At 52.3% G+C, this 18,634-nt stretch overlaps 5 protein-coding genes across 5 annotated transcripts; 3 read left to right on the top strand and 2 right to left on the bottom strand.

Annotated features, from left to right (window-relative positions):
* Positions 1 to 866: 866 nt before the first annotated feature.
* GUITHDRAFT_141507 (hypothetical protein) lies at positions 867 to 3,747 on the top strand (the record flags this gene model as incomplete). The annotated part of the gene is made up of 17 exons (XM_005828957.1): positions 867 to 1,031; positions 1,342 to 1,558; positions 1,646 to 1,719; positions 1,792 to 1,833; positions 1,861 to 1,932; positions 1,980 to 2,036; positions 2,261 to 2,305; positions 2,457 to 2,596; positions 2,649 to 2,693; positions 2,745 to 2,837; positions 2,932 to 3,121; positions 3,173 to 3,211; positions 3,263 to 3,331; positions 3,364 to 3,429; positions 3,489 to 3,541; positions 3,600 to 3,642; positions 3,691 to 3,747. The coding sequence occupies 17 exons, from the start codon at positions 867 to 869 to the stop codon at positions 3,745 to 3,747; spliced, it is 1,467 nt and encodes a 488-aa protein (XP_005829014.1).
* Positions 3,748 to 4,774: 1,027 nt separating this feature from the next.
* GUITHDRAFT_111890 (hypothetical protein) lies at positions 4,775 to 5,771 on the bottom strand (the record flags this gene model as incomplete). The annotated part of the gene is made up of 4 exons (XM_005828958.1): positions 4,775 to 4,821; positions 4,913 to 5,153; positions 5,212 to 5,436; positions 5,490 to 5,771. 4 exons carry the CDS (start codon positions 5,769 to 5,771, stop codon positions 4,775 to 4,777), a joined length of 795 nt encoding a protein of 264 aa, XP_005829015.1.
* Positions 5,772 to 7,961: 2,190 nt separating this feature from the next.
* GUITHDRAFT_153652 (hypothetical protein) lies at positions 7,962 to 8,959 on the bottom strand. The gene is made up of 7 exons (XM_005828959.1): positions 8,881 to 8,959; positions 8,687 to 8,829; positions 8,507 to 8,632; positions 8,386 to 8,460; positions 8,254 to 8,336; positions 8,123 to 8,192; positions 7,962 to 8,066 (listed from the first exon to the last, which is right to left on the bottom strand). Exons 2-7 carry the CDS (start codon positions 8,765 to 8,767, stop codon positions 8,025 to 8,027), a joined length of 477 nt encoding a protein of 158 aa, XP_005829016.1. The 5' UTR covers positions 8,768 to 8,829; positions 8,881 to 8,959; the 3' UTR covers positions 7,962 to 8,024.
* Positions 8,960 to 10,125: 1,166 nt separating this feature from the next.
* GUITHDRAFT_164220 (hypothetical protein) lies at positions 10,126 to 11,825 on the top strand (the record flags this gene model as incomplete). Its single annotated transcript, XM_005828960.1, has 5 exons — positions 10,126 to 10,170; positions 10,588 to 10,715; positions 10,778 to 10,849; positions 10,899 to 11,038; positions 11,085 to 11,825. Exons 1-5 carry the CDS (start codon positions 10,130 to 10,132, stop codon positions 11,823 to 11,825), a joined length of 1,122 nt encoding a protein of 373 aa, XP_005829017.1. The 5' UTR covers positions 10,126 to 10,129.
* A 1,485-nt stretch (positions 11,826 to 13,310) lies between these two features.
* Positions 13,311 to 17,771, top strand: GUITHDRAFT_141511 (hypothetical protein; the record flags this gene model as incomplete). Its single annotated transcript, XM_005828961.1, has 21 exons — positions 13,311 to 13,320; positions 13,382 to 13,440; positions 13,498 to 13,590; positions 13,616 to 13,683; positions 13,732 to 13,785; positions 13,838 to 13,899; positions 14,051 to 14,191; positions 14,246 to 14,547; positions 14,623 to 14,684; positions 14,848 to 14,955; positions 15,142 to 15,219; positions 15,269 to 15,523; positions 15,835 to 15,884; positions 16,025 to 16,125; positions 16,272 to 16,336; positions 16,378 to 16,740; positions 16,881 to 16,947; positions 17,001 to 17,074; positions 17,401 to 17,455; positions 17,616 to 17,678; positions 17,703 to 17,771. 21 exons carry the CDS (start codon positions 13,311 to 13,313, stop codon positions 17,769 to 17,771), a joined length of 2,199 nt encoding a protein of 732 aa, XP_005829018.1.
* Positions 17,772 to 18,634: the final 863 nt, after the last annotated feature.

Raw genomic sequence — 18,634 nt, forward strand, 5'->3', positions numbered from 1 at the left:
TCCTCCTCCTCCTCCTCCTCCTCCTCTCCTCCTCCTCCTCCTCCTCCTCCTCCTCCTCCTCCTCCTCCTCCTCCTCCTCCTCCTCTGCATCCTCCTCCTCCTCCTCCTCCTCCTCCTCCTCCTCCTCCTCCTCTGCATCCTCCTCCTCCTCCTCCTCCTCCTCCTCCTCTGCATCCTAGCTCCTCAACTGCCGCCATCGCTATACGCATCCTTGGATTGACATATGTCTAAACCACCCCACCTAGTACCCCCAAGATTAAACTGACCTCCACCCTTTGACTGGAACATATTGGTACCCCTACCCTCCATATATCCCATTTCGAGCAGGAAAGATACCCCGTTGAAAGTACCATTATTTTCAAGTACCCCGTCATCGACGCGATTGCCCCACCCTCACCCACCTTTCAACGCATTCTCCTCTTTTTTTCTTTGTTCTTCCAACACCGGTACTTCCGTCCACAAAAAACCAGACGGGTGTGGATTGTTTTTTTTTGGTAATTTAAGTACCGGTACTTCTTCCTTCCCTTCCTATACCACCCACCCCTACGATTGAGGCAGGATGCAGGTTTTACAAGAACTTTCCTCAATCTGTTCTGCCCCGACGCGTCATGCCTGTCTGCTAGTCCTCCTACCCTGCCTCCTCCTCCTCCTCCTCCTCCTGCCGCCGCCTCCGCTATTGATCTCGCTGCTCCACATCTCCCTGCTCACCTTGCCTCCTCCCTGAAGTCCATCTGATCCCTCTCGCTGTCTCCTGGGCTGCTTCCTGAGCCCTCCTATCCCTCCCAGTTCGCTCCCTCCTCGTACACCGAGCATCCTCTACCCCACAAACGTCGTCCTGGTTAGCGACACAACTTCACTCTGTCCCCATGGCTGGCTTTCTCGGTCGGCTGTCGCAAGGAATGGGAGGAGGGTCCCAGGAGGAGGAGGACATCAATGCCCCGATAACCTTCAGCCGCGCAAGGGCCCATCCTCCTCTGTCGTCCAACGTCGGCACCTTTGGCAGCACAGACACGGGGCTTCGGAGGAACTGGGTGACTGGCTATGTTTCCCCATGATGTTGCATGCGAGTCGCCGCTCCCTCCTTTCTCGCTCCCTCCCTCCTTTCTCGCTCCCTCCCTCCTTTCTCCCTCCCTCCCTCCTTTCTCCCTCCCTCCTTTCTCCCTCCGTCCCTCTTTTTTCCCTCCCTCCTTTCTCCCTCCCTCCTTTCTCCCTCCCTCCTTTCTCCCTCCCTCCTTGCTCCCTCCCTCCTTTCTCCCTCCCTCCCTCCCTCGTAGTTTCTTTCATGCTTGTTCTTCGCTTTCTCATTGCCCTGCCCCCACCCCCTCGTAATCCCACATGCAGGTTGAGGGCAGCTGGGCATCAGGCTCTCGCTACGGCCGCCTGGAGAAGGCGCCCTCTAGACCGTTTCTCAGCATAATCCTCATCTCCGCCTTCTTCATCTTCGCCATGGTGGCATCTATCATGTGGTATGACGGCAAGGATCAGTTCAACCTCAACAACATGCTCCCCTGGTCCACCGGGGGAAGGGGCAGCGGATCTCGCCCGTCGGCGGGGTCTGGTAGAGCACGAGGGAGGGGAGAGACGAGACGAGGTGCGAGCAGGGTTCCTGCCCTTGTGCCGATGCAAAGTGACTCGACTTGTCCAGTGGAAGAAGCGAACGAGAAGCTGAAGTTCAAGTACCATGAGGCTCTCAGAGACGTCAGAGGACTGGAGAGCAAAGTGAGCCGGGTGGAGGAGAGAATCTGATTGAGGAGGAGAGGCTCTGGTCGGCGGCTGACGAGGACGGGGCAGGTTGGGGAGCTGGAGCATCTGGCAAGGGAAAACTCGCGCAAGGTGCAACACACGACTCGGGGGGGGCAGGACGGGGCCCTTGTGGAGGAAAAGCTCAAGTATGAGGCAGCTGAGCGAGAGGTAGATGCCCTGGAGAGCAAGGTAGAGGGAGGGGAGGATCGAGGACGTCAGGCTGGTGACTCGAGCAGGTGGAGAAGCTAGAGAGAGAGGCGTTGAAGCAGAAGATGAGCATGCGACAAGGGCAGGTTGGCAACTTATCTCCCTCCTCCTCCTCCTCCCCCTCCTCCTCCCCCTCCTCCTCCTCCTCCTCCTCCTCCATCGTGACATCCTCCCTCCTGAGTCTGCGTCATCCGGGTCGTTGAAACTAGCATCCTCATAAGGAGCATCTTGCCCTTGAACGCTTCTCCCCGCCGTCCTTGTTCCTCGCTGCTCCGTTGCATCTTGCGACTGACCCGCTGCCAACTCACAGGCCAGCGACCTGGGGCGGGCGAGCAAAGAGATCTCAAACCTGCAGGTGTAAAACTCTCAGTCCACCAACGGTTGTTCACCCTTCCCCCACCAGGACACCATGGAGCGGCTGGAGGAGCTCGAGGCTCGAAGGAGCAGGGTAGCTGATCCCGAGCTGGGCTGAAGCATGGGCTCTGCCTGACCGTAGTGCTGAGCAGGAGCAGAGGATGTCGGAGAAGCAGATCGCAGCGCTGGAGAAGGAGAACGAGCAGCTTGAGGTGAGGAGGGAGTGGAGGGAACCACGGGACATGACGAGCACCTCGGTCCAGCTGAGCTTGGAAGATCGAGAGCAGGACAAGTGAGTCACCTGCAGGAGGCCAGCACATCGTCTGAGTGATCCCCTGCTGCAGGCAAGAGATTAAGGCGCTCACAGACAAGGTCGAGGAGCTCTCAAGGTGGGGACGAGGGCAAGCGGCCGTTCCTCCGCCTCCTTGACTGCCGGCCAGGAACTCGGCGGCTGCTCGCAGGAGTCGGGAGAGTGGAGAGATCAAGAAGATCGAGGAGGCAATCAAGGCGCATCTGAAAACAGAGGAGGACAGGTAAAAAGCCGTTGACATTGTCTCTGTTCGTCGTTCTTCTACTTCCTTTCTCCCGTTCACATCGCTTGTTCCCCCTCCTGAAGCTCTTCACAAGGGTTGCCAAGCTTACGAGGCAGCAAATCAAGCTCAAGGCCGAGCTGGAGGCGGCGAGGGCAGAGGCCCAGCAGTACAGAAAGCCTCAACCAGCTCCAAGGAGGAAGCGCGCGCAATCCTCTCTGCATCTTGGCCCATCGAACGATCTTGAGAGCACAGGCAAACGTTTGAGCTATGCGGATGAGGTGCAGGTATACCTACTCTCCCTCCTTCCTGCCTTCGGATGATCCGTGTGGTGACAGCAAAAGGAGAAGAAGGAAGAGGAGAACATCTCGAGGCAGGTGTGAAACGAAGTCCTGTCGCCAGCGCAAGCCCTCTAACGCTCCTGGCAGGCGTCGAGGATGATGAATCACAGGGAGGAAGAAAGAGGGCTGGACAAGCGTCATCGCAAAATGCTGGAGGTTAGGAAGAGGGTCGACGTCTGATCTAACAGGAAGAGTCAGGACATGGAAAGGAGCCAGGAGATGCGCGACAGGACGGCGGATCAAGCAGCCGACAGGTTCCACTCCTCGCCACGCTGCTTCCCCGTGCCTGACATGCCGTGCAAGGGATCTCAAGGTCAGGGAGAAGGAGATCGACAAGCTACTGGGCACCAACACCAACTGCCCCGGGTGAGATGAGCACGAGGATGAGATCCGAGCATCTGCTATGCTAACATTGGTCTACAAGGCCGGACTGCATGACCAAGAAGGTCGACCCCTCGATAGTTCAGGTTGCCATTTCAGAGGAGGTTGAAAGGGAATTCTTACTTTAACTCAAGGCAACGGACTATGCCAGGTCAAGATTCGCCTCCGGAGGAAAGCTCCGCTTTCAGTAGAATGGATTTTAATCATCCACAAATTGAATTTTCGTTTGCCGCAAAGCTTGTTTGCGTGTCGGGTTAGCTTGAGATGTCGCAGATCATCGACTCTCCGGGTTAGACTTACCATGAGGCGACTCTCGAGGGTGGACTTACCATGAAGATGGTTCAAATTGTCGTCTTGGTGTTGGTTTCCGGGACTTACCATGAAGTGGCATGGATGAGTAGAGATGGCGGCGGATGAGGATGAGAAGAATGATGGAGCATCGGAGTGGTGAAACTTGACAAATGAGCTTAGAGATCAGCGATGAGGACGAGTCTTGACTCTAGAAAAAAGCAGATGCTATGTTAGTACTTACGCGAAGAGCGTGGAAGGTATGGATGCGCTTCAAAAACTTGATCCCGACTGTCAAAAACTAGGCTTGAGCCTTGCCCAGCGAGAAGTGTCGCGCTTGTATCAATCGAGCCCTTGCAACAGTGTTCCTGAAGTCTCGGTGTATGGTTGTTAACTTAAATCATCTTGGTAAGGTTTGCTATTAAATCATCTTGGTAAGGTTTGCTTGGCAGGTTCCATTTGGTGGAGTCTTGGCAAGACTGGAATGGTTAACAGAACAGGATGTAAATGTTGGTGGGAGAGGTGTTTTGGGGGATTATTAACGACGAGAAGAAAATTAAGAGGGAGGGAAGGAACACAATCCGAACAAATGTTCGTCAAGGGGCGACACGGTGGACCAAACTGAAGCCAGAGCACATGAACATTAATCTGCGACCTTCTGTATCATCATCCAGATTTTCCTCTGTCCCATGTGATCTATGGATCAACAATTCTGAGATCTCTGAGACGTAAACTCTCAATCAAGTAGAATTTCCGTCCCAGTAGAGTTGAATTCTTGCTCACTGGAGCAGTGAGGGATTCGAATTCACTTCTTGTGGAGAGAGTTCATATGGTTCCTCACTCCCGTGTCAAAGGAGTCCCTCTCGTACCAATGCTGAGCATTGCGACACCCCTGACCAGACTGATTGCCCCCGTCTGACCGACCAGACTTCAGGCAATCACAGCATAGGGGGCACCACACCCATTGATGTCTGTCACTGCAGGCAACTGTTAAGTGGCCCCTTTTGTGAGCGACTCGGTGAACTTCCTTGGAGCAGGCACTGCCATTCTTCTTGCTGAAAAACTTACAGCAAGACAGGATGCGGCACTGAACCGAATTTCTCTCCGTCGCCTGCTTCTTCGTCACGATCTGTCCATTCCTCGCAAAGTTGCCTTCTGGTGATCTGCGCTTTGCACAATGTCCGATAGGGGGTCCATAATTCTGAACCTGAATCGGAAAATGCGCTGAACTATGGTTGAAGAGGATTCTGTGATCATCTCCATCAAACGGGCCTCCAGGTGTCGGACTGGTAGGTTTTGCATAACACATCTGAATGATGAGGTGAGGACAAGACAAACAGGCAAGACATAATTCAAACCTCTCTCACCCTCCAAATGTTTGCGGAAGGCTCATCGTGTTCCGTCAGCTTCGTGCTGTGCCTCGACTTGGCTTCGGAGAGCTTGTACCAGCTGTTGCAATTTACAGGTTGTTTCGGGGTTTCACTCTGTGCTTTCACTGTCGCACACTTTTTCTCACGCTGATTCTCGTCCTGTTTTGTACTTCCGATGAGCTGATCATAAGTTGTACTCTCAGATTTGATATCGTTGTAGATCTGTTGAATTGTCAACGAAACTCATCAAGCGATGATTCCTTAACACAAGATACCTTCTGGAAAATGTCTTGTTGGCAGTAATCATCCGACACATCCACGAAGGGACCATGCGATTCTCCTGCGTTGACATTGTCGGCCTTCACATATGGGGAAGACCGCTGGACATCTTGACGGCAACCCAGCTCGTGGAAACAGAAGTTGACAGTCAAGCCGTCCGTTTTGCTGGAAAGGGGATGGTCTTGAAAGTTGATGTTCAGGTCATCGTTCGACAAGAGAAGTTCTTCCGCACACAAGTTTGAGTCCGGGTGGAGGGGAGACAGCATTATCTGCTCCATCCTGAATGTACGAGCCGTCCAATGTACAGTGCCTCTGCAGCACGAGGATAACCTATCTGTATCCTATCCAGTTCCGAGGAACAAATCAGACCGATTCGCTAATCCACATGAAAGACGATTTGAACTCCCAGAGCAGAACAGCGCCAGAAAAAACGATACAATCACTTCCGCAGATCCGAGGAATGGGAACGGGAACAATGTGCTTGTTGACAGTCACAAGTTACTAGACCCCAAAGACCTCCACTGCTCCGTTTTGTCTTACGCTTGACGGTGGAGGCAGAACACACTATGATCTGCGAACTTCCACGTTTCCTCTGCTCGGGGTCGCTACCCACTCTTCCTCTTCCTCTTCCGCTCCTGTGCCTCTCTACAACAGCGCTTCCATGGTGAGGGAGATTGCGTATCAGGTGGATTTGGGGGTGGGTGGACCAACAGATAAATTACAGGTGGGTCCTTCCAAAACTTTGTAAAAGAGGGGTGGGGGTGGAGCAGCTCAATTTGTTTTGGGTCGTTGGTGAGCAGAAAAAGGTGAAGGTGGGGTGGGTGTAAAGTTAGGGAAGAATGGGCCGAGAACAGACAATTTGAATAACTTTTTCGCAATTTTGACCAAATTTTGTGATCATACTTGTATGAAGATAGAATACTTTTGAATTTTATAATCAAATTTCAATGTTTAGCTCTAAAACTGATAAACCAGGTAGGGGTCAATTCAACCAGACATTTCGGTCATGTTCAACCACAACAAGAGGGGTCGGGTGGGTGTACACGTGTCTCATTTGAAAGGGTAGGTCAGACATAATATAGGGAGGGGTGGATTGGGAAGGGGTAGGGTCAATTTAAGGGCAGTGGGAAGGACGGGTGCCTTCTGATACGACCCTTGTAGCACCTGTGTCTTAGGTACCTACCAACTTTGGATCGAATACAACCAATGAGTGTAGGAGGTCGTAGGATGCCTATGTTGGACGGAGTCGTTTCCGGTGTGAGGAAGGTCGTAGTGAAGGTACTAGGTTATTGTGAGGAGGGAGCAAGCCTCCTAAAAATAATTTAAACTCTTTTTATGAATAAATCCTTTTAAATTCGAGGGTTTTTTAATAAGGGTCATATCGGTTAATATGCACCCACAATCCAACACTACCCTTGTTACACCGGTAAAGTGAGGGGTGATACCAAGAAGCATTGCGGGTAGATTAATAAGCTAGTACTGAATTTGAAAAGGTGTAGTTTCGCCCAAACAGGCTGCATGATCCATGTCATCGTCACGTTGTTCACACGGACCAACCATGCCATTGCCCAACAGTCAAAAGAGCTGACTGAAAGCGAAAATGGCAGGTCCGACGGTCACTTTCAAGTTGGTTCAGTCGGAGGCTCGTTCCGAACTCGGCTGCCACTCCGAGTACCTACGGCCCACGGTGTGACCGACCCGGCACCGCCGGGCCGGCCGCGCGGCCGGCCACTGAGGGCACTCCCGGGCCGGGCCGCGAGCCGGGGCCCCCGGCCGGCGGCGGTCCCGGAGTCGGCCACGTTGAACGGTCCGATCAACGGTCACGGCGGTCCGATCTGGAACCACTGGCAGCCTGGGCTGACTTTGAACTGACTCGGCGTCCTCGGCCCGGAGCATGAGACTGAGAGTCATGGCACAGTACCGTGAACTACTGCTGACTCTCCGAGGCTGGGTACGGTCACTGTCAAATCACAGCCTGATCGGACGGTGCTGGCCGGGCCGCCGGGCCCAACACGGCGCGGCCGAGTTACCGTACCGTACCGTACCCGGTGACCTCACGTCACCGCGTGACTATGATACTAGCGTGCAACCGTTCAACGGTTCGGAACGGACTGTGAGTGACCGGGAAGTGATCGGATGATCGGATGGCGTCGGTGAGAGTCATCCGATGATCTCTATCGCCCCGCCGCGCGGCCGCGGACTTGAACCCCCGGCCCGGTGACGCCGCCGCCGCCGGGGTGAGTACTACCGGCCGCCGGGCGCGCGGCGGCCGGGCCCGCTAGTAGGCCGCCGCCGGGCCGCCGCCGCCGCTGGCCCGGCGGCCTCGGAGCGGCGGATCATGAGTCTCAGGCTACTTGAGTCAGTGATGACCGGACTGTGAGCTCGGAGCCTGGAGCGCGCACTGCGCCGCCACGCCGGCACAGCCTGAGCCGCACTGCGCGGCCCAGCCGCTATGGACTCCACTGAACTTCCGTACTCGACTTGACTTGCAACGTGAGTTCAAATCAATTCTAAGTACATGTCTGATTGATCTACTTCTTGGACGGCTTTGCCTGATTGGCCGCCTCATCTTCCTGAGATTCGAGGGGAAAGTGTCAATTCCGGCAGATAAGAATTATCTTGCAACGACCTGGTTTCGTGGATCATTAGGGTCGTTCTTGTCCCAGAATTCCTCCTTGCCAGCTCCACAGATGGGGCACCTGCGCAACACAGCGGGGAAACTAGTGAACACGCGTCGCGAGTAGTTCAGCTCAGACATACTTGAACTTGTCGGGAAAGAATTTTCCCTCGCGTCCCCTTGCTGGCATCATCTCATATCCGCATCCACCGCAAGCGAAGACATGCTGCAGCACTGTCATTTGAACGTCACAACAACGATCAAAATAAACTTACCAGCTCTTCGAGCTCCTGATCTGTCTGTGGAATGTACTTCGTGTCTTTGTTGTCAAGAATACTCCTGCCCTCCATCTGCATGCAGCTCTCACGCAAGTAGCAATCTTGCTTGTTTCCTGACCTTCTGCTTCACCATCTTCAAGACGGTCAGTCCCCCGATCACTGCCACCCAGAACGGCGCTTGTCCCATTCCAGCAGTGTTGACGGTTAGACCTCCAATCTTCTTCTCGACGACTTCCTCCTGTACCTGAAACGCAAGAGGGAGTGAGGAATTGCTGGTCGACCTCGATTTTCTTCTTACCTCCGTCTTTGCCATGAGGTGAACGTTCTCAAGCTTCATTGGTACCTCAATGAGGACCTTCTGGCCATGGCCAAGCCTCATCTGCACACCTGGTCGCGTTACTCCCCGTTGTGCATTCCTCAAAGGCAATCCCGTGCTTGGTCCTATGTCAAACTCATAAGGGACTGTGCTGCAGGGAACAATGAAGACTTCACCGTTGATCACAAAGGCACTTGTCGTGCTGATTGACAATACTGAAAGTATCAAACATGATCTGCAGAGCATGATTGTTCTGACCAGAACATGATGTCAGGATGTTTCAGAGAGCACGATACACTCGCGATACACTCTCGATTCAAACGTCACAATGACCATCCTTACTCTAGTATCTACCTCTTACAGAAAACACCCATTGATGATGTACTCATCATAGTCCCTCATAAAATGTATCGTTATCTAACATTTCAAAAGATGGTTCTCATTCTCAGTCTCACGTATAATCATCTCCACAGAAGACGACTTACATCCTCAGAATACATGATCCTCAATATCAAACACAAGAGATTCGAACAGGGGCAGGCAAAACATCATTTAGATATTGCATGGAACAACTGTCAAAAGTAACAAGACATCGATACACCTTGAGACTACTTCGAGGAGGATCGCGACAAATCCTTGTGCTCTCTAGCTCTGTTCTTCACCTGCCATCCTTCATCCATTGCTCTAATTTCATTCCTCTACCTACACCTGTCATCTTCTCTCCTCCGCCACAACAATCATTGCGTTGCCATGCTGCACGGCGGCCGCCGGCGCCCATTTCATTAGCTAGCTGTCAGGCCAGGCGATGTATCGATTGTTCTGGTCACCCCCACCCCCTCCAACCTACCCTCAATAGAGCCGGCCCCCACCCAGCCTTTGATACTACCCCACCCCCTTCTGGATAAACCACCCACCCCATTAAAAATACACCCCCGTCATTCCATGAATTTCACCCCTCCAGCCCCTGATATCGCATCGAGCTACCACCCCCTGACCCGTGCAGACTAAAACGGAAGTTGTTAGATAGAAGTTACGGCCTATCGGTAGCTGCAGTACCAAGCCAGAATTGCATTACAATACAATTTAAATATAATAATATAATTATCAGTACTTATAATGGAGGACTGAATTTGCTCGTACTAATATTGCTTAAAATATTGTAACCGATTCTACTGACCTCAATGAATGACCCTCCTCACTAGCACAAGAATTCACTCCAATCCAAGTACCCCTACCTCCTGGAAAGTCAAGCCCAAAGTTCTACTACCCCTCAAGGTCTATTGACAACCTTGGGTGGAGAACAACCCTACCCCACAGGCTAGGCGTTGTGTGGGGACTACCCCCTGTTACAGATCACCACGCCCTACCGCAACATGCCGCATCCAGTTCTTTTAGGGGCTGCCCTAGTCGCATGTTTGGGAAAGAATGGGAAGACAGAGAAGAGGCAGCGTAGAAGCTCACATCGTGTAATGCAGAGAATCGGCAACTCTAAAATTTGTCTTGCTGTGGGAAAAGGTGCACGGTCAGAAGTTTAAAGAGCTGCGGCTCATGTCAGATTTGCGCTGGTTTACAGCTGTTGTCTCTAGTCTAGCAGCAACAATGCATTTTCAGACTAAAGGAGTAGTGAGTGCAATGAGTTATAGATGGGTGGCATTCGCTTATCTCGAGGTTTCAGATCAAGATTTTTGCCATGTTCAAAGGTGTAGATAACTGCTGTATGCATCTCATATGATTGCCCCAGAACAATCAAAGAGGGTTCTGCAAAACAGATTAGGAAAGGGCTTTGCAAACTCACAAGATGAAAATTTCTGAAGGATTTCAGTTTAACTGTTATAGAATTTTGTGTAATCCTCGCGTGGTAAAACTTGACATTTTTCCTGCAGCATCAAGTTGCCTGTGTATGAGGGTGTCTTCGACCGGAAGATCGCGCTTCGTTTTTACGTTTTGTCAAGTTCTGACCAATCAACGGCATACAACCTTGGAGCCCCTGGCATAGCCTTTGGATGTCTTGGTGACAGATCAAACAGATTTTTTTGCTTTTCTCGCCTGCATAACCTGTATGAACTGCGCTAGGACTCTATCATGCGCCTTTCAAAGATCTTTTGCATTTTCATTTCGACACTCTACGCCCACCTTTTTGTCGAGGTTTTTGCGTTCTCTCAACCCAAATCCTTGAGGCTGCGATTCGATGGAGGCAAAGCTGCAAGCAAGGAAGCTCATGGTTTGTCTTTCTCCTTGGCCAAGAACGTTTGTTCAAGGAGGAAGCATGCTCTCAGCACTTGCATGCTGGTGGATCTATCTTCGCCTCTCGCCATTGCAGCTCACAGCATGCAGGTCACATCACTTGTCGAATTCGATTCAACTCCTAACAAATTTTCAGGGTCTATCTGGAATTTTTAAGATTAGCCCGATTCAGATTGATGCTTTGACTGGAATGCTTCTGTACGTCCTAGGCAAGATAACGGCTGATAGAATCAATCAGGAAAAGACGAACAAGAAGGAAATCCGACGATGGGGCACTGTTGGAGGTATTGACGGCTGCCTTGCGCACGTTTGGTACATTATCACGGATCACTTGGCAAGCATCTGCATCTTCCAACAAAAAATCTGGATTGTACTTGTTCAGGTGTTTTTGACGGAGTTGCTGTACACTCCGTTGTTCGTCAGCATTTTTCTGCTCGTCTCTGCTCGTTTTGATGGCAAGTCTCTGCAAGAATCTCTTGGAAAGGTAAGGACAGGCCTTGTTCCAATGTGGAGGATGTCCACCAAGACATGGATTCCGATCAACATCTTTATCTTCAGCCTCATCCCCGTCGAAAGGAGAGTGTTAGTTTCCATGTTTCTCAACTACGGCTTCGTGGTCACTCTCGCGCTCTGGGACACTGGATGGTTCACTAAGGCCTGGAATTGGTGGAAAAAGAACCAAGATCAGTTCATCACTTCGTATGCTCTCTCCGAAGACCCTCCGGCTACCTCAAGAACTGAGACAGAGGGAGGGGCAAGTGGTGATATTAGCCGATACCACTCCAACAAACCCTTCACCCCAGGCGACAGGAGCATGATGGTCACAAAGTCAATGGTTGCATCGGAAAATGCTGAGTTGATGAGAAATTTACCATGATGAACCGTGTAGATATGGGAATGAGCTGCTTTTTTTGTGGAACAGAGGTCTTGTTTTTTTTTGTATTAACATTTTCGACAGTCCCAGACGTATGTTGTATTTGTTGGGACGGAATTTTGCTCGATTGGTTGTTACTTTTTGTACGGACAACTAATAAACAGTTTTCGATTTTGAAACGAAAGTGCACGAGCATGTACAGTGCAGAAGAGGGGAATGTTCGGTCCAGTGGAACACAGTAATGCAGTAAATCAACAGTATTTATTGAAAAATGGCGATGGGAAACCATCGTTGCACTTGGAATCGAAGCACAAAAAACTAGACAACCGAGTTAGCTCTCGAAATTTGACAATTCAAAACATGACATTTTGCATCATTCCTCAACTTTCAGCAAAAAATGACCACACATTCGCGTTCAGAGCGTATATTAATAGAAGTTGAATCATCGGAATCTTGCCATTTCATCACCATCACTCCATGAATACCTCGTCTGAAAGGGATGGGTTCCTTGAAACGTTGGGGAAACTGTTGAGGAGAATAGACCTGAAAAGCAGAAAGGTCACTCTCATTGAAGAGATCGCTTCTCGAGCGGATAATGGAAAGCATGCATCAGTCTGGCGCCAACAATTCGCTTCAACACGGGCGTATATTTTCAGTTGTGTTGCAAAAATATTGTTTTTCTCGATCATCTGCAGTTTCGAAGACAATCACATAAATTCTGTTCATATCACCTGCAAGAAAAGATCAGAAGCTTGACGAGGTACACGAATGCGAGTTTGGTCCGCACATTTCTTCTCCATCTCTTCTTTTCCTCTCTTATCTTGCCCCTACCCTCCCCATCGACTCTCTAGAAGTCCCTCCCCGTCTTTCTCCTTCCTTCCTCGTTCAACAACTCCTCCATCGCTCCCCATCTCCCTCGTGCCCCGGGGGCCCCGCCATCAACTTGAAGTTGCTTCGTGCATCTCACCTTTCGCGGCGCGTGCTTCTCTGCACGTGCGGCGGCGGTATTGATAAATAGCCTCCAGGCGGCTCAGCCCCCGGGCCCGGCGGACAGCCGGGGGTCCGGCCCGGCGGACAGCCGGGGGTCCGGCCCGGCTGACTCATGAGGGCCTCAAGCGACTCAGGGGCTGATTTTCAACTTAACTTTGAGTAAAAGGGGCCGGACAGCCGCCGCTGCCACAGTCACCCGGCGGGGGCGGCGGGGGCGGGCCACGGCGGCGTCGGCCCGGCCGGCCCACGGGGGCGGGCCCCGGCCCCGGGGCAGGGCCAGTCAAGTGCCACTCAGCGGGCCAGAGCCTCGGGCGCCCCGGGCCACCTCCAGCCTCGGAGAGTTATCTTAACTCGGCGCTCAGCCCCGGGCAGGCAGTGTCGGACCGCCGCTCAGTACTGCGGCACGCCGATCCAGGCCCGGCCCTCCCGGGTCCGGGCCGCCGCCCGACCCGGCCGGGACGGACATCTCAGTGCTTGGAGCTGCTGACTGGGCGCATCATGGAAGAAGGTAGGTGGAGCGAGGAGAGAAGCAGCAGATCTTGAGCATGCACACTGAACGAATTTCACAGAGGTCAGAGAAAGGTTGAACAGCCTCCTGGCATGCGTGGGAAAGAACGAGATTGTACAGGTGACGAATCAGCGAAGGTTCAAGGGGAGCAAGTGCAAGCTGACTGCCGCTCCCCAGGGCCTTGAACTTGCGAAGCAACTGCAGAAGGACCCCGGCAACATTCCTCTGCGATTGTGGAACGCCAAGGAAAGCTCCCTGTTCCCTTTGACGGTCATGTGCTCACTATGACCAGCAGACCATAGCAAGTCTGGTCGAGTTCGTGGCTGAGCACATAAGGACGGAGATTTGGGATGGGGATCGCCTGTACCGCCATTTGCCTACCTTTTATCTCGCCATGAACTTTCCTTGCAGATCACTCGTTCTCATCCTCCTCCGCTTCCTGGGCTCTTGGCTGGAATCCCTCAAGTGATTTGTTTCACTTTCTATTCCGTGATGGGCAATGAAGTCTCTTGCGCAGCCTCTATCTCCGACAGCACCCTGCTGCTAATCTCACCAAGCAAGTCAGCGGTCAGATATCGAGTGAGTTGCTGCACTCGTATCAGTGCCGGCAGTGACAAGTGAGAGGAGGGTTGGTCGAGGCCATCAAGATCGTCCCAAGTCAGATGTTGTCATGGAAGAGCGAGAGGACATCGCAAGATGTGTTCGCAGCTTCTCTCTACGTCCTCGGCAGCGCCTTCTACGTTGCCGGTTCTTCTAGAAAAGAGGTCTTCCTGCCTGGTGACCTTCGTCTGTTCCTGCACAGAAGGCTCGGAGTGCGCGGAATGCTTGGAGGCGTATATGGATGCAATGGAAACAGCAGGAAGTGATGGCGGTGGACAAACTTTCTCTTCACCCTTTCGTGCATGTTGATCTTCCTTGTGGTCAGGATCCCCATCGCGGGAGGGAGTGAGCGCGTTCTTTAAAGGTACGAGGTGGGAGAGTTTGTGGGCAGCGGTGTTCACATCGGGTGAAGGGTGTGGCACTATCATCGCCTCCTTGAAAGAGCCTCGACGTTTTGCATCGTCGATGCTGAGAAAGTTTACGATGCTGTCAAGAAACAAGATCGATCAATGCAAGCAGATGCAGGCTGAACAGCTGACAAGTCCAATCAAGGATGAACAAGTCGATGAGCGGAACTTATACTCGCTGGCTGACTGGAGGCTTCTGGCGTCTACGTTTGAGAACATGGTGAGCAGAGTGGAAAGGTTCAGAGTGCGGGAGATCTCAAGAATGAGGGAAAGAATTTTTAATGCATGCTTGCAGTTACAAGTCGGTCCTCTGCCAAAAAGAAACGAGAAGATTCAGATGAAAGAAAAAATGCAGTGGTAGGTATCTTTTCCTGTCCTCCTCTCCCCGTTTCCCTCCTCCTTTTCCTCCTTGGACTCTTCCTCTACATCGTCATCTTCTCAATTTTCCTGTTTCTCCTGTCCTCTCTTCGTTTTCCCCTCTCTCGCACATCTTACATCTAAAGCATACACCATCTTGCAGGTATTCACTGCTAACTGACAACCTGACGGATTTCTCGTCACCCGGCACATCTCCTGACTCACTCACCCTCGTGACCCATTCTTGGTTGCAAGCTGCTGCCTTGAGATGGTGATAGCGCTGTTTCCTCCTCTCTGCCCGTCCCTGGTGCCCCTTTCCTTCCTCCCGTTCCCTCCCGTTGCTGCACACTGCATCGAGTTATAAGTCCTCTCCTCCTCTCCATCGTCTTTCTTCTCCTCGACTTGCTTTTTCATGCTGCTTTTCCTTCGCTCGGATGTTTCTGAGAGTACAAGACAGCTTCTGGCGAACCCCGATGCTGTTTCAGAAGGTGAAGATGAAAAAGATGGCAGTGATGATGATGAACAGCCTGAGATTGTGAGTTTGCGATACTGGGCAATTTCATCTGTTGCTGAAACCGTGAAAGGTCGCTCACTGAGATGGATGAATTTGCAAAGAGGAAGATGGGAGGAGGAAAGGATGACATCTGTGAATGGATCCTCCTACCTCCCGCATTCCATCACGCCATGAGCTCGCTGGGCAATGCGCAAGCGTTTGAGAGGGGAGCTAGTCTCTTCCTCGCAGCTGAAGGAGCAGTGAGAAAGAAAGAAACGACGGAAGGAGAGCAGGCAGGTGAAGATGTAGAGGGCAAATCACAGCGAGACATCGAGACGCTTGCAAGGTCTGTCGTCGGCTACATGATGGAAGTGGTGCCTGCCTTGTTGTACCTGATCTGCTTCTGGAACATGATGCTGCTGTTGCCAGTCGCTGGGGAAAGTGTTCTTCTCTGACCTATCCGACGCCCCGATCAACAACTCGTCGATGAATCGGCTGAAGATACACCTCCGCTCGGATCTCTTCAAGTTTGTGGAGGAGGGAAGGAGAACGGAGGGAGGCAGGAGGGGAGGAAAGGAGGGTGGGGAGAAGGAGTGTGGGAGGAAGGGAGTAAGGGAGGGAGGAGCGTCAATTTGTTTCAATTGACTGTCCTGGCAGCTCCTGCCCCACCTGTTGTCATCTTGCCAAGTCCCTTATGAGCCTGAAAGGTACAAGCTGCTCGCATGTCATCCTGTGACTGTTGGTCCCTTTTAGTCATCGGCCCTTCCTTTGCCACCCTGAGTCTCAGCCTGCTCGGCGATTTCCTCGAGTGGATGGTAGTCTTGATAGCACGCGAGTTCTCCTGCAGCCGCTGACGGCAGCGGAGGGCAGGAGACGGAACATGCGGCCACTTCCAAGAGGATGGAACATGCTGATAGAGTCGGACAGTGCGGCTGGATGACGACGTGGGTGAGACCGTTGGAGAGCAGCGAGACTGAGCGGCAGGCAGGGAGGGGAAGCAGCTCATGGTCATGGCGTGTATCTCCATCTCCTTCCTCTTCAGCTCCGTGATCCCCCTCCCTGCGATGGCGGCGGGGACATGTAACTGACTGCAGATGATGTCGACAAACATTCATGTCGATCCCTCAACGCTGTGCGACGCGATGGAGCGGCTGCACCTGTATGTTCTACTTGGAACTCTTCCTCTCTCACTGCAGGCAGGTATGACGTGCTCCCGCTGAACTCGTCCAAGAACCTGGCGAAGTTTGCTGTCTCAAAGATGTTTCTCGGTGCAAGAAAGGAGGGAGCAGGCGGAATAGGAAACAAGACCTCTCAGTCCTTGACGCTGCTCAGGGAAAGATTGGCAAAGAAATCAGAGGCCTTTCCTCCTCTTCAACATCACGGGCTGATCGCCTCCTGGAAAGAGGAATGCATCATCATCACCAATCATAGAGCAAGCTTCGTTGACGAGGAGGATGATGGATCGCCTCTGCCAGCATGGGAGGATCGCACCCCCGCCCATGGTCCCCTGCTGCAAGGAGAGCAAGGCGGGGGAGAAACAGAGCAACAAGGGACTGCATGGAGGTGAAGAGGCTCAAGTTTTATTTCCTTCTGTTCAACGAGGCTTCCCTGGGCCAACTTTGCAACGAGGACGAGGAGTTTGCCGAGCAGTTGTCTTCTGTGCAGACCCAGGTCTTCCTCCTCCTCATCAAGATGATGAACAGCATTGCGACTCCGGGCAGCGGCGAGGAGACGCCGAGGCTGTCAGTCAGCACACCTACCATGGACCAGGTCAGCGATGCTTGCCGTCTGCTGTTTGTCTTGACCACTGAGTTGCTTCCTAGTTCAACGATTTGTTCCTCAAGCTCTTTCGCAAGGACTCGAGACTTTCTCCCACACTGTTGAGAATCTTTCCAACGTGCGTCGACTTCCGCACGCCAGGCTGCTCCTGACTACATAGTTGCTCCTTCTCCTCCTCCTCCTGATTCTCATGCTGCTGCTTCCTGCGCCTTGCTCCTCCTCTACTACCGCTTTCTCCCCCTCCCTTTCCCCTTCCCCTTCCTCTCCTCTTCCCCTTCCGCTGTCCCTTCCTCTTCCTCTTCCTCTTCCTCTTCCTCTTCCTCTGGCTCTGGCTCTGCCCCTGCCTCTGCCTCTCTCATCTCTCCTCCTCCTCCTCCTCCTTCCCGATTTGTATCTTGACCTTCCCCAACTTTCTCATTATTCTTGCCCTGAATTTCTCGCAAGCTATTGGGAGATCGCTCTCAATTGTCACCCAAAGATCATCAACTTGCGGATACTGGTACAACTCAGTATCGACCATACGACTACATTCACAAGCTCCCATCGCAGGCAAAGTTGTTGTCAGCGTTGATTGAAAAGGCCGAGGCGGAAGAGGAGGAGGCTGTCCTTGTATCAGCAACATACGCTCGATGAAGTCACCTAACTTGTGTGTTGAACAGATGGCTGCTGTAGTGATCTTGGCAAAGAAGACAAGGGTGAAAGAAGATGAGGAGGGCAGTAACGTGAGAGTTACGGTCCTTGGGCAGGCGAGCAGGTCTTTCGAGCTAGCAAAGCTCGCGGCAGCACTGCTTCCGGCAAGATGTCAAGGGTGGTGAAGGAGAACAAGGACTGACGGATAACTTGCAGCTTGTTCCGCTGGATCAGATTGTTTTATCGCAGAAGGTTGTCGAAATGATTCTCGAAAAGTATGTCTTGGCTGCTCCTGCTTCTGCTCCTGCTCCTGCTCCTGCTCCTGCTCCTGCTGCTCCTGCTCCTGCCCCTGCCCCTGCCCCTGCCCCTGCTCCTGCTCCTGCTCCTGCTCCTGCTGCTCCTGCTCCTGCCCCTGCCCCTGCTCCTGCCCCTGCCCCTGCCCCTGCCCCTGCTCCTGCACCTGCTCCTGCCCCTGCTCCTGCTCCTGCTCCTCATCGTCATCATCTTCTTAACGTCTTTGTCTTGGTACTTCTTTGAAGTTGATTTCACCAGGATGAATGAAAAGGATCGACTCAAGTACGTCTCTTACATCTACAACATCGTCTCAGGTCTTGTCGCTAGTCTTGTTGTTTCTTGGCGTCCACTGACATTCCGACAAGGTGGAGTCGACTACATCAAAAGAGAGAGGTGAACATTGGCTAGAAGATTGATGATGACGGTGGTGGTGGTGGTGGTGGTGGTGGTGGTGGTGATGATGATGATGATGATGATGATGATGATGATGATGATGATGATGATCGATGGTGGTGGTGGTGGTGGTGGTGGTGGTGATGGTGGTGGTGGTGGTGGTGGTGATGATGATGATGATGATGATGATGATGATGATGATGATGATGATCGATGATGATGATGATGATGATGATGATGATGCTGATGATGATAATGATGATGATGATGATGATGATGATAGCAGTGATGATGATGATGATGATGATGATGATGATGATGATGATGATGATGATGATGATGATGATGATGATGATGATGA

Source organism: Guillardia theta (genome assembly GCF_000315625.1).
Source record: "Guillardia theta CCMP2712 unplaced genomic scaffold GUITHscaffold_55, whole genome shotgun sequence".
NCBI classification, from domain to species: Eukaryota; class Cryptophyceae; order Pyrenomonadales; family Geminigeraceae; genus Guillardia; species Guillardia theta.